This window comes from Notolabrus celidotus, chromosome 15 (genome assembly GCF_009762535.1).
Source record: "Notolabrus celidotus isolate fNotCel1 chromosome 15, fNotCel1.pri, whole genome shotgun sequence".
Lineage (NCBI taxonomy): Eukaryota > Metazoa > Chordata > Actinopteri > Labriformes > Labridae > Notolabrus > Notolabrus celidotus.
The window spans coordinates 1,605,335-1,619,469 of NC_048286.1; the positions used below are offsets into that span (position 1 = coordinate 1,605,335).

At 39.9% G+C, this 14,135-nt stretch overlaps 1 protein-coding gene across 1 annotated transcript in view; it reads right to left on the reverse strand.

The window, feature by feature from the left end:
* LOC117826174 (cadherin-12-like) overlaps nt 1-14,135 on the reverse strand; it is a 133,226-nt gene that overhangs the window by 27,975 nt on the left and 91,116 nt on the right. The window contains exons 8-11 of the mRNA XM_034702061.1: nt 12,191-12,327; nt 9,684-9,805; nt 9,432-9,546; nt 4,853-5,104 (exon numbers count right to left, since the gene is read on the reverse strand). Of these exons, the coding sequence (XP_034557952.1) occupies nt 4,853-5,104; nt 9,432-9,546; nt 9,684-9,805; nt 12,191-12,327 (626 nt within the window). The remainder of the gene's footprint in view (nt 1-4,852; nt 5,105-9,431; nt 9,547-9,683; nt 9,806-12,190; nt 12,328-14,135) is intronic.

The window sequence follows — 14,135 nt, forward strand, 5'->3', positions numbered from 1 at the left end:
CTTCACATGTGGACTGTCTTCTTCACATGTGGACTGTCTTCTTCACATGTGGACTGTCTTCTTCACATGTGGACTGTCTTCTTCATATAAAAGCACTTTGAGTGGTCAAAGGACGAGAGACAGCGTTATATAAAAACAGTCTTTTCTTCTGTTTTGTTTCAAACAACAAAAAGATGCACAGCACTGAAAGTGGGGCCATTAGAACTGGACAGACCGCTCACAGCTGGTTATAACACCACATGCTGGAGCAACCAAGTGAAATAATTCAAACACCTGTCAGACTTTTGGAGCCTCAAATATGTGAAAACAGGGTCCAGGTTCAAAAATTCTGAAATGTCCTTTCAGACACTTCGATATATGTGGACTGTCTTCTTCACATGTGGACTGTCTTCTTCACATGTGGACTGTCTTCTTCACATGTGGACTGTCTTCTTCACATGTGGACTGTCTTCTTCACATGTGGACTGTCTTCTTCACATGTGGACTGTCTTCTTCACATGTGAACTGTCTTCTTCACATGTGGACTGTCTTCTTTACATGTGAACTGTCTTCTTCACATGTGAACTGTCTTCTTCACATGTGGACTGTCTTGTGTTTTTGACAAATAACCTGTCCGGCCTAAGACCCTACATTGACAGTTGACTAAAAGAGCCCGACAATCAGTGACACTGGAATAAAATGCAGTTTTTCCTCTTTTTTTATACAAGCGCCAAGAATGTAAGTGGACTACTTTTTTGTTTTTAACTTCAATTAATGTTAATAATATTTGCTTCAATCACTGAATGAAGCCTGCCTATATTAGGGACAAGAGTCAGGACCTTTAATTGCTCGCACAAGTCTTGTTCAGCACTCACTCAGCGCATTACGCACAGAGAGGGGAGGGGGGCAAGCGAGCGAGTGAGAGGTCTCGGGTCTTAAAAGTGTTACGGTATAGGCCATTAGGTCCTTTACTTGTTTTGTAATGTGTATGTTTTAGTCATGTTATATCTTAAACAAAAATACATATACATGTAGTTATGTCTCCTTGTATTAGTTTGTCCACCTGTTATTGACATAATGCACAAATATAGATATTCAAATAGTTCAAACCTCTGGGTTTTTTTAGAGCGAATAATCAAACGTCATTTTGGAGCAATTTTGACAGCCCGACTCAGTTATATACATTGTGTTGTAAAATATATTTCTATTCAGGGGAAAAAAACGCATTTGTCATTATTTTGACATGGAAAACATTTTTGTTTATTTTAATGATGAAACGATAATTGATCGTTGCCATTTCCAAAGACAGATCCCGGAAAATACTTGAAACTTACATCCCCATTTAATACTGATGGTCTCTTTATAAATCCGACCCTGCCATCAGTGAATGCATGTGGTGTGAATGGGTGGATATCTTGTGATATAAAAGCACTTTGAGTGGTCAAAGGACGAGAGACAGCGTTATATAAAAACAGTCCTTTCTTCTGTTTTGTTTCAAACAACAAAAAGATGCACAGCACTGAAAGTGGGGCCATTAGAACTGGACAGACCGCTCACAGCTGGTTATAACACCACATGCTGGAGCAACCAAGTGAAAGAATTCAAACCTTTGGACTTTTGGAGCCTCAAATATGTGAAAACAGGGTCCAGGTTCAAAAATTCTGAAATGTCCTCTCAGACACTTCGATATTCAACACAGGGCCAGGAAGAGTTCAAACCTGTCCTCAGGCTTTGTCTTTATACGGCTAAGCACCATCCTGACATCTATGAAGAGATGTGTCTCTCTGTCGGCCACAAGGAAACGCTGGATGTTTTGTGTTAGTGGCTGTTAGCCCATCCTCCCTTTTCTTCCTCATGTCCTCCCTTGGATATCCTCTCTCTCCACAGAGGACAACAATAAAGGAGGGACAGTGCCCTGAGGAGTCTGTGATTCTCCTCTGACATGCTATCAGTCACACACACACACACACACACACACACACACACACACACATGGAGAGGGCACACTGTGTGTTCTCTCTGTGGTTGGACAGGTGGTTATGTAAGTGTAATCGTCTGAAACAGAGGCAGAAATGAAATGAGATGTTGGAGTGTAGAAGAGGAGGATGAGAAGTCGGCCTCTGAGAGTGCTTCATCACCTCCCCGTGATGATCGCAGTCCCTCATAGGCTGCTGCTGCCCCCTGGTGTTACAGCGCAGAAATTACCTCATGCGAACAGTTCATCATCATTTAGAAAACTGAAAGTTATATCACATGTAATAATGTCCTTCTCATGTCCAGGTCACACAGCTGTCATCAGAACATGTTGTCTTTAGATAATCATTAAAGATGGAGTTAAATAACAAACTTTAAAAACATGTTTTAAATCTAAATGGTTGAAAAGTGAAAGTTATTCTTGCTGACTTTTTGATGGCTTGGACCAGCTCTTAGTTATGCTGCTATAGGCTTAGACTGCCGGGGGAACTGGCGCACTGACACACTGGGATCCTATCTCACCCCCTTCCCCCCAACCCCTTCCTCCATTACTTTAACTCTCCCTGTCCCATTAAAGTTACTAACCATAGATCTTTCTGGAGTCCCTGAGCTCCCTTGTCTTGTAGGTTCCTCTGAGCTGCCGTAGACGTCCTCCTGCTGTGGACGTTCCAGACTCCAGCTGATACGGACGTGCTGGACTCCAGGGGCAACAGCTACTACTACTCTTCTCAACACTATCAGCGCTCCCTCTCTCTCTTATTCTCCTCTATCCCTCTTTCCAGACCCAACTCAGTCGAGGAAGATGGCTGTCTAACATGAGTCTGGTTCTGCTCGAGGTTTCTGCCTGTTAAAGGAAGTTTGTCCTCTCCACTGTAACTAGCTAAATACTGTGAGGTGCAATGCTCATGGTGGATTAAGGTGGGGTCAGACTGAGTCTTACCCTGTCTTGGTGTTGGGTCTCTGTTCATAATTTGACATAGAGTGGTCTAGACCTGCTCTGTTTGTAAAAGGCACTATGCAAATACAGATTGACTGTATTGATTGATTGATTGATTGATTGATTGATTGATTGATTGATTGATTGATTGATTGATTGATTGATTGATTGATGAAGACATTAATCAAACATTTCTGTTTAAACCAGATTCAACAGGGACATCTGTTTCTGTAACAGGGTTAATTGCATGTTCACACATATTTACAGTGTTTGGAATCTTGTATCAAAGACAAAGGATTGTCTAAGCGAGGAGTGCCTCACAGTCACCAGCAAAAAGGACATGTTGAACACAAAGTCAGCATTCACATCCAGCACTCAGCACTGTTAACCTTTAAGATCTGTCAGAGTCTGTGTCTGGTTATTGCTCTCATTAGATTCACAGCTCAAGAAAGACCCGACACATGGAGAAAGAGAAAAGGAGACGACATGCACCAAGTCATGTCATGAGTCTGGTCCTGCTGGAGGTTTCTGCCTGTTAAAGGAAGTTTGTCCTTGCCACTGTAACTTGCTAAATGCTGCAAAGTGCTCTGCTCATGGTGGATTAAGATGAGATCAGACTGAGTCCTGTCTGTAAGATGGGACTGGATCTGATCCTGTCTTGATGTTTGATGATGATGAACATTTGTAAACAAAAGTAAATTGAATATTTAAAATTCATATAGAATATCAAAATTAAATGTGTTATCAAGCTTCAACAAAAATTGTTGAACTTTTTGATTGACAGGTCAAGAGAGAGTTCACAGCCTGCATGTTTGAGCCGTCTGACTCTGAATCTAAAGACATCAAAACTCCAGAATCTGAAAATGATTCATTTACAATGTTCTCTGAGTGCTGAGTCACAGAATACTTCAGAATCAGGACTTCTATCCTTTATTAGTTTTATCAACTAATAATGGAGCTGTTTGGCTAAACTCTGAGCTGTACTGGAGAAAGTTAGTGAACAGGTCTTGGGGAAAGTTAGTGAACCGGTCTTGGGAAAAGTTAGTGAACCGGTCCTGAGGGAAATGAGCGGAGCATATGCAGGACTGCTCTAGTCACTCGGCCGCAACTCAACTCAACGTGTCCCAAAGTTTCCCCAAATCCACCTCAGTTGGGGAAATAGAAGAATGACAACAAGCTGTGATCGTCATGGTGGATGTGCAGACAGGGACACATGAGCACAGCGATGCAAAGAGCAGAGAGACAGCTATACAGACAGATTACAGGCAGTACGTGATTAGCAAACAAGCTAACAGCTAAGACAACACTGAGGGGAGCTGGCTGAGACGTCAGGAGACGGTCTGAGCAGGAGAGGAGTAGTTTTGTTGAACATGTTTGCACGTGACTCAGTGTTTCATTTCTGATTGGTTGGATATTTATTATGTAATAAATATCAGGTTAAACCAGCCCCCTTAAAACCCAGTGTGAAAACGTGTTAGTTGGGTTACGAGGACCATTAAACTCTGCAGGCCTCTATCATTTCATATCTCATGTATGACACCAATGTAAACATGAGGGGAAGAGGGAAGCTGATTTGTTACCAGTTTGCATTTTTTGTATGGGCACTTTTGGAACCTTACAGCCCCTTGAACCTTTCCCAAACATCACTGTAGACACACTTTAAAGAAGTGCCTGATGCATGAAAAGTTTGCATAAAAGATCTTGTTATGGGATATTGCTAACATGTCAAGTCTTGCCTGTAAAATAACACCTGCATCTTGCAGAGTACCGTTTGTTTGTGCACCATCTGAGACTGAACCTGCTGGTCAAATGTATGGCCTTGCATAGATCAGTGTAAGTAAAACATAAGCACACTCCCTCCTGACATGAGCTGATGTTCTCCCCCTGGGTCAGACTGTGTAAACAAATGTACAGGTTTTAGTTCTGTTGTCATCATCGTCTCCTGCAGGCGGAGCAGCTTACCCATCAGCAGAGCTACACACAGCAGAATGGCCATCAGAGCTCCGGTGCTGAGGCCCACAGGCAGGAAGATGGCCTCAGCTGAGCACGTGAGCAGCGAGCCCCCCGCCCCGCACGAACACACTCGGATGGTGAGGGTGGATGTGCTGCTCTGGGCTGGGTAACCGCTGTCTTCAACCACAATGGGAAGAGTGTAAACGTCCAGCAGACGCCGCTGGAAACCCGACCGCCGAGTCACAATCCCGGCTGTGTTATCTGTGTACGAAGAGAAGAGGATGCAACGTCACCGATAATGCCCCAGAATTGAGTTTATTCCCAATGCATCTGCTCTGTAGGGGCAGTAAGTGATTCACACACACTGCACGCACACACACGCTCTAGTTCCCCTGTTTGGCTGCAGGCCTGTGTCTGACTCCATCAGATGTGATGCTGAATGCAAAGGTAGAAATATACAAAAATGCAACAAAGCTGGCTGGTGAAGAAAACAGGAAATGTCAGCAGTCATGTCACAGCAACACAGCGAGTAACAGACACAGAAACACAGATGTAAGGTGTTAAATCCATGCATGAGTTTTCTTTATGATGCACCCATCCTCCTATCCCTGGTGTTTTATTTAGAGTTACATTTTCTTGTATATTATTGGAATATCTCTGCTTTCCTCATCTATTTTCATCTTTGACTAAACCATAAAATACTCTGGCTCTGTATCGTTGTTCATTCATTCTATCTTTAAAGCGCTTTCTAACAGCACAGACAGAGGGAAAGCCTTTGAGTAGTTCCCAAACTGATCGCCTGTTTGGTAGGAAGTGAAACCGGCCTGCGATCAATATTAAAACAATAACTGACAGCTTCACAGGTCAGTGGCGGCTGGTGGAGTTTTCTCCAGGGGGGGCTATAACTCCAAAATATTAAGCAAACATGTCCTGAGGTATCACACTACAGACTTGACACAGTCTATTATTTTAGATAGGATGAGCCTGTTTTAGTCAACCTCCTCATTGTGCTTACAGATCCCTCTCCTGGAGCCTTCATCAAGCTGACATGAAATGTTTCTTTTTCCAAACATGGCTCGTCACAGAGCATTTTCCATGAGGATCCCAGTTTGTTTATGCTTCTTTGTCTTTTCTGAAAAGTGCTAGAAATCACTAATACCTGGGTCAGATCCTGATGTTTGAAAAAGGAGGCAGGGAAAGCAGAATGAAGCATTAGCCTCACTACATGTAGTTAGCCAAGCCTTGTTGCTAAACCAGGTCCTGGGAAAAGACCGGGTGTATTGTCTCCCTCTGTCTTTGGACTGTTGATTAATGGTGATGTTAGGCTGATCAGGTCTGCGCTCTTTCACGTGGAGCTTCTCCTGGTACGTTCTCCTCTCTAAAGGTGATGTCTGAAGTGATTTCACTGAATTATTTCATTTCTCTTTCTCCATTCTGCATCTCTGTCCGATCGTCTCCAACTTGACCTGTCGATCAGACGCACTTTATGACAGACGGCTGTGACGTCGGCCCCATCCAGCTGCAAGGAAGGTGCGCTCAGACATGGTCCTATCTCTTGTATTGGAGAGGAGCTACTGTGTGTGTACAACTTTTAACCAGAGTCTATGGACAAGATTTCTGAGCCCAGGACGAAAACACGTCACCAATCAGACAACACAGATGAAGGAAACAACTTTACTCATCATTAACTATATCATATTTATCTTGCTCATCTAAAAATATATATACATATAGATCAGAATGTTCTGTTATCATTTCATTTTAATTTAATTTGTTTATGTCTGGTAATGTGGTGGGTAGTGGAGCGGTGCCCTAGCACCCTCTACTGGCCAGCTACCACTGTCACAGATAAGCACGTGTGTCGTGGTACAGAACTAACACAGGCAGCAGCAGTGAAAATGAACTTATTTAAATGAAATAATAAAATATACGCAGAGCTAGCCACAACTGACGGAGGTAATAATGGACTTACATGAAGATAATGCTGAGTGAAAATGCAAAGTGTGTTTGTTTCTGTTTTCATTCATCATGTAGAATATAAGGTATAAAGTTAGATCCAGGGTTCTTATCTATCCATCATGTCTGCTGTGTTTATTTATTCTGCTGAATCCACAAGAGCCAAAACTACAGTCCACAGTGGGACTACATCAATATATTCTCAACACAGACTCAGGCTCTTTCTTTCTTTGTGTTTTTATTAATTTATATGTTTCTATTCTTTCTTTCTTTCTTTTTATTTTTTCTCTCTTTCTGTCTTTCTTTCTGTAATTCTTTTATTCTTTCTATTCTTTCTGTCTTTCTTTCTATATTTCTTCTTTTGTTTTTCTCTCACTTTTTATTTTTTTTCTTTATATCTCTCTTACTATTAATCTGTCTTTTTTATTTCTATTTTCTTTCTTTTTTTTCTTCCTTTTTTCATTCTGTAGTTCTTCCCTTCTTTCTTTCTTTTGGTATTTCTTTCTTTTTTTCTTCCTTTTTTCATTCTGTAGTTCTTCCCTTCTTTCTTTCTTTTGGTATTTCCTTCTTTTCTCTCTTTATTTCTATTCTTATTTCTTTCTTTTTTTCTTCCTTTGTTCATTCTGTATTTCTTACTTTTTTTTATTTCTGTCTTTCTTTCTGTAATTCCTTTTTTTCTTTCATGATTACATTCCATCTCTCTGTATTTTCTTTTTTGTATCCCTTTCTTTCCATATTTCTCTCTTTCTTTCTTTTTTCTTTCTCTCTGTCTTTCTTTCTGCAAGTTCTTTTTTCTTTCTTTCTATTATTACTTTCCATCTTTCTATATTTCTTTTTTATTCCTTTCTTTCTATTTTTCTGTATTTCTTTTTTCTTTCTTTCTTTGTATTATTTCTTTTTTTTTTATTAATTTCTTTATTCTTTCTGTCTTTTGTACATCTGTATTTTTTCTATATTTCTCTCTTTCTCTTCTGTATTTATGTCGTTTTTTTTTTTTTTTCTTCTTTTTTTTTTTCTTTTCTTCTGTCTTTCTTTCTGCAAGTTCTCTTTTCTTTTTTCTATATTACTTTCATCTTTCTATATTTTTTTTTTATTCCTTTCTTTCTATTTTTCTGTATTATGTTTTTCTTTCTTTCTTTGTATTATTTCTTTTTCTTTATTAATTTCTTTATTCTTCCATCTTTTGTACATCTGTATTTTTTCTATATTTCTCTCTTTCTGTATTATGTTTTTCTTTCAGTATTTCTCTTTTTTCTTTTTTCTTTCTCTGTCGTCTTTCTGCAAGTTCTTTTTTCTTTCTATTATACTTTCATCTTTCTATATTTTCTTTTTTATTCCTTTCTTTCTATTTTTCTGTATTATTTTTTCTTTCTTTTTTCTATTATTCTTTTTTTTTTATTAATTTCTTTATTCTTTCCATCTTTTTGTACATCTGTATTTTTTCTATATTTCTCTTTCTGTATTTATGTCGTTTTTTTCAGTATTTCTCTCTTTGCTTTTTTCTTCTCTCTGTCTTTCTTTCTGCAAGTTCTTTTTTCTTTCTTCTATATTATTTCCATCTTTCTATATTTTTTTTATTCCTTTTTTATTTTTTTGTATTTATTTTTCTTTCTTTCTTTCTATTATTTCTTTTTTTTATTAATTTCTTTATCTTTCCATCTTTTTATACATCTGTATTTTTTCTATATTTCTCTTTCTGTATTTATGTCGTTTTTCTTTCAGTATTTCTCTTTCTTGCTTTTTTCTTTCTCTCTGTCTTTCTTTCTGCAAGTTTTTTTCTTTCTTTCTATTATTACTTTCCATCTTTCTATATTTTCTTTTTATTCCTTTCTTTCTATTTTTCTGTATTATTTTTTTCTTTCTTTCTTTGTATTATTCTTTTTATTAATTTCTTTATTCTTTCCATTTTTGTACATCTGTATTTTTTCTATATTTCTCTTTCTGTATTATGTCGTTTTTCTTTCAGTATTCTCTCTTTCTTTCTTTTTTTCTCTCGTCTTCTTTCTGCAAGTTTTTTTTCTTTCTTTCTATTATTACTTCCATTTCTATTTTCTTTTTTTATCCTTTCTTCTATTTTTCTGTATTTCTTTTTTCTTTCTTCTTTGTATTATTTTTTTTTCATTAATTTCTTTATTCTTCCATCTTTTGTACATCTGTATTTTTCTATATTTCTCTTTCTGTATTTATGTTTTTCTTTCAGTATTTCTCTTTCTTGCTTTTTCTTTCTCTCTGTCTTTTCTTTCTGCAAGTTCTTTTTTCTTTCTTTCTATTATACTTTCCATCTTTCTATATTTATTTTATTCCTTCTTGATGATGTCAGACACAACTGACCTTTTCAGAAAGCCAGCATTGTGTTTTTGTGACTGTAGTCTGCTGTATGTTGTGGCTGCTTCTGGTTCTAATAGCTTTCTTTTTGTTCTGTAAGAACACTAAAGGTAGTATTCATACAAAGAAAGACTGATCGGTCCATTTTCCTCTGAGGATAATGTTGCAGACATCGCAGACGTATCACAGATCCAACCTTCCTGCATTTCTTTGTGTGCTTTGTGTCCCTCTCAAGGTTTCCACCTTACAACGGTCAGTGAGCATTTCCTTTCTCCCTCTCCCTCTTCCTCTCTTCTTCTTTACTTACTTCCAAAATCTCGAACAGTGAAGTTCCTGTTGCGGAGCTCTTTGGGGGACTTGAAGAAGAACCTCTGGCCAGTAGGAGGGAGGTCTTTGTCCACAGCGCTGACTGTCTGGATCACCTGATCAGGTCAAAACAGAGACAGGATCTGTTGATATATGCAAGTTGTGTTTACTCTTTTATGTATAACTCAGTTTGTAATCTCTGTAAACTAAGTACTGATCAACAGATAACGGGCACAGACACAGGTGAGTTTACCTGTCCCACCCGGGAGTTTTCACAGACGAAGGTTTCTGAAGGAACCGCCAGCTCGGGTGGGAACTCGTTCACATCCAGGACGCTGACGGTCACGGACACTTTGGTGGACAGCAGAGGGTTGTCTGCACGAGTACGAGTAGAGACAGAGGTGTTAATGAAAAAAGCAAATCATGTGTGAGATCAGCAGAAGCTTCAAAACCTGTGAGACCTGATGACAGAAGGACACGGGCCCTGAAGAATACAGAGAAACTCTAAACTTAAATATACTCATCAAGTTGTTGTATAGATTGTGTATATTTGATGTTCTGTGATCATCTTACTTTGGACTATAATGTGGGAGAAACCTTGCACCAGAGTTTCCCAACCCGGTCTCAGCAGATGTGTGTCTAACATGAGTTTGGTCCTGCTGGAGGTTTCTGCCTGTTAAAGGAAGTTTGTCCTTGCCACTGTAACTTGCTAAATGCTGCAAAGTGCTCTGCTCATGGTGGATTAGGATGAGATCAGACTGAGTACTGTCTGTAAGATGGGACTGGATCTGATCCTGTCTTGATGTTGGGTCTTTGTTAATAACACAGAGTACATAAAGTACGGTCTAGACCTGCTCTGTTTGGAAAGAGTCTGAGGAGAACATTTGATGGGATTTGGTGCTTTGTAAATAAAATTGATTGATTGATTGATTGATTGATTGATTGATTGATTGATTGATTGATAAAGCTCTATATCATCTTATCCTTCGATGCATACGTCTTTGCTTTGCTTTGCTTGTTGTGTAGAGTCTGTGTAGCCTAAAGATGAAAGGTTATATAAGTCAATAAATATTAATCATTGGTAAAAGTATTGAAATTGATCACAAATAATAAAAAAGTAAAGAAAAAACAACATTTTAAATCTGATTTTGCTACAAAAAAAACCCCCAACAACGTAAAAACTATTATTTCAAACTAGTGTAGGCTACAGAAACTAAAAAAATAAAAATATATATATATATATATTTATTTATTTTGTAAAACATATGCTCTCTTGAGGTGAGGCTTATTTTGCAAGAGCACAGAGGTACAGTCTGCTGTTGCAAGTGAATTTCGTATTACTGCTACAGTTTCAGCCACTAGAGGGAGCCAGATACTCAGCTAACATCATTGCCATCTCTCTCTCTCTCTCCGTCTCTCTCTCTCTCTCTCTCTCTCTCTCTCTCTCTCTCTCTCTCTCTCTCTCTCTCTGTAATCTGTTTACCTCCTTGCCTCTCCACAAACAAACATAAAGAGTTAAATGAATTGACTTCCTCTAAAACACCTGCTGGATAATCTGTATTTTAATCAAATGCAGCTCATGACTTGAACGTGTGTTCCCCTCTCTCGCTGCCTCGCTGTGACACACTCAGAGGGTTTATATTGTAGCTCCGTCTAATGAGGAGGGGATGGCAGATTTGTGACTCGGCAGCACTTTGACTCCTGGAGGAGCTCACAGAGGAAATCAGACTGTGCACACACAGTCTGGATAAATTAAGCTGCTGGCTCAAACGCACTAAATTTAGTCTCCACAGCTGCAGCTGCTCTCTGGACGTGCAGAGGGGGACAGAGAGACACAGGTGTTGATCCCAGGTGCATTTCAGGGGGCCTAAGTGTCAGCTCACCTGTGAAAAACATTTGTTCAAAGTCTTAAATGTTCACTTCTCAGCCTGTCAAATCAAACTGGAACACATATGTCTGAGGTGATGAAGTCCTGCCTTGTTGTTTCTGTACACTGGATCGCTGCAGCCCTTAAATGGGACTTCCACCAGATCCGTGTCCGGTCCGTCTCCGATCCACTGCGGTCCGGATCCATGCCCTCTCATCCATCAACACCCACCGGTTGCGTTTTAAGAACGCAGCATGGAGCAGGACCACCAGATAGCTGGATTCATGTGATCAAGGTTTTCCCATGTTAATCACTGAATCAAGGATTCTCCTCCTCCTCTCCTCATCCATGTTGTCTTTCTGGTCCTCTGAAAACCTCTGACCTGTTGACTCCAGGCCTGGCTCCGCTCATCATGACTTTGGTTTGTTGTTGTAGTTAAGTGAAATACGATCTGGTGATAACACAGAGTGTTTTATTCTGAAAATTAACCAGGTGTTTTCATTTTGTTTTGGTGAAACCTGACTTCCTGTCCCGCTCCATCTGCTCTGTTGAGATTGATGCGTTGTGCTCCGGCATCCGGCAAACATAGTCTTGTGTATCTGATCCGGAGGGCTCTGACCTGCCAGATCAGACGCAGCCAGGACGCAACGGAGCGGATCCAGTGGAAGTTAACACATTGACTAGAATAGAAACCTATCAGATCTGGTGCTGCGATGGATCAGAGATGGACCAGACATGGATCTTGTGGAATTGGGCCGTTAAGAACATCATCTTCAAATCATTCTGGATTTGTGTTTTTGTTTGAAGGATTTTAACTTTGTAATCAACTTTGTAACACGTTGTTTTCCTTCACGTAACACAGACGGAGGATGTTTGTAGCTCTGGATACTTACTGACTTTAGTAGCCACCACAGTGATATTGTGCTGCACAGCTGTCTCTCTGTCCAGGTAGTCATTGGTTGAAATAGTTCCTTCAACAGTATCGATATCAAAGCAGCTGTCAGACTCTGAGAGCCATTCCAGGGAGTACCTGCAGAGGACAGAGCAGATCACAGAGTCAGTTTGCTGTTCGTAAGAGAGGACACAGAGTTAAATTGAATTAAAGCTCTTTTAATGAGACCAGAACAGAAACCTGTGGACCAGGTGAACCCTGCAGGAGAAACAGCTGAGTGAAAGTGTTGATGTTTTTATGCACGGAATTATTGAAGCAGTTTAATCTTTGGAGGATACATTTATCAATTACTTCTTAAAACAACTTGAGTAAAGTTATTTACTCTGCAGCATATTGGCTCTATTTTTAGAACTTGAAAAAGCCTTAAAGGGATAGTTCAGTGTTTCTGAAGTGTGGTTGTATGAGGTACTCGTCAGTACCATAGACTGTATAAAATACAGATGTAGTATCTGTGACGTCACCCGTCTGTTTCTGAAGCGCTGTTTTGAGGCCAATCGTCGGTGGCAGCCATATTGGAAATGTTGAACTCAACTTTTTTTTTTTTCTTTTTCAATATAACTTCTGTTGAGCTAGTTTGACGTGAAGAGGCGGGCTTTGAACCTCCTAGCCAACAGCTACAGTGCTCCCGCCTGTCAATCAAGTCAGCTGTGCCTCTTATAATGGAAAACTCATAATCTAAATATCTTTGAAATTACCATGTTATGAAAAAAAAATCCCCCCCCCATACAGTGTGTGCCAATTCAGAAATGAGCTATCAAGACTACACTCGTCTTTTGAACCAGACTGTAAACATGTTTATTTCTGCTGTAAAGATCGTCTCCTTTGAATTGGTGTGTATGTGGTTTCCAGTACTTCTGATGCCAGCCTCAGGTGGATCCTCGATGAACTGCAGTTTTTAGCACTTCCACATTGGATTAATATTTTGAGACCGGAGGCTGCGGCTTGGTCAGTAAGTTTATTTCCCACATGGGATCCCGGTCAGCTTGGCCCCCTTGTTGAGAAAACTGGTACAGATGTTTGACTATCAACCGCTGCAGACGGGGTCAATTTAGATAATTACAACAAACATTCTCCAACGCTTTAATTTGCTGTTTTCTGAACTATTCTTGGACTTTGCACACACGTGTTCCTCCGCCTCCAGCGCACTGATCAACTGTTTCTTGAAAGAGACAAAAATACAACCAAACTGAAACCTGAGTGACTGACAGAGACGATGACGTGCTGTTCACTGAGGACTCAAGAGGACTCCTTTATGAAGTTTACAGAGTAAGAACCAGACTCTGACTGAAAGAAGGAGGGAGAAACTTCTTCTCTACCTGGAGAGCAGCAGAGATCCAGAGTTACCTGATGGAGCAGGTGTGTAAACTGTGAGTCCATGAACCCAGAGACCTCCTGCTGACAGGGGTGGGACTTGGTAACAACAGGACTTCAGAACCTTTCTGAATCAGAGGATACCAGCAAGAGGATGCAGCCTCACTGAACGCCGCTGTTCTGGTTTAAATCTTTCTTCCATATAGATCACGCATTAACCCAGAGAATACGGCTTTGGATGAAGTGTGTTTAAATGAGCTAAATGTGGTAGAAGAGCTGACCCTGTCTGCAGAGGTGGATTGTCCAGTTCTCCAGCAGGTTCTTCAACAGAGGGGCCAAGCTGAGCTGGATCCTTTGTGGTTAATACATTTGACGGGTACCTCATAAAACCACACTTCAAAAAACTGAACTATCCCTTTAAAGTGCATTACTATACCCAACAAGTGTTTGACCACAGTGACCTCAGAGTGAGATATTTAATTTCTGCATTTAATAAGAGTCCCACATCTATGTATGCATGGTTTCATTTTGGTACGAACTAATCTTAAGAGGAACAAACTTCAGATTGTAGGGCC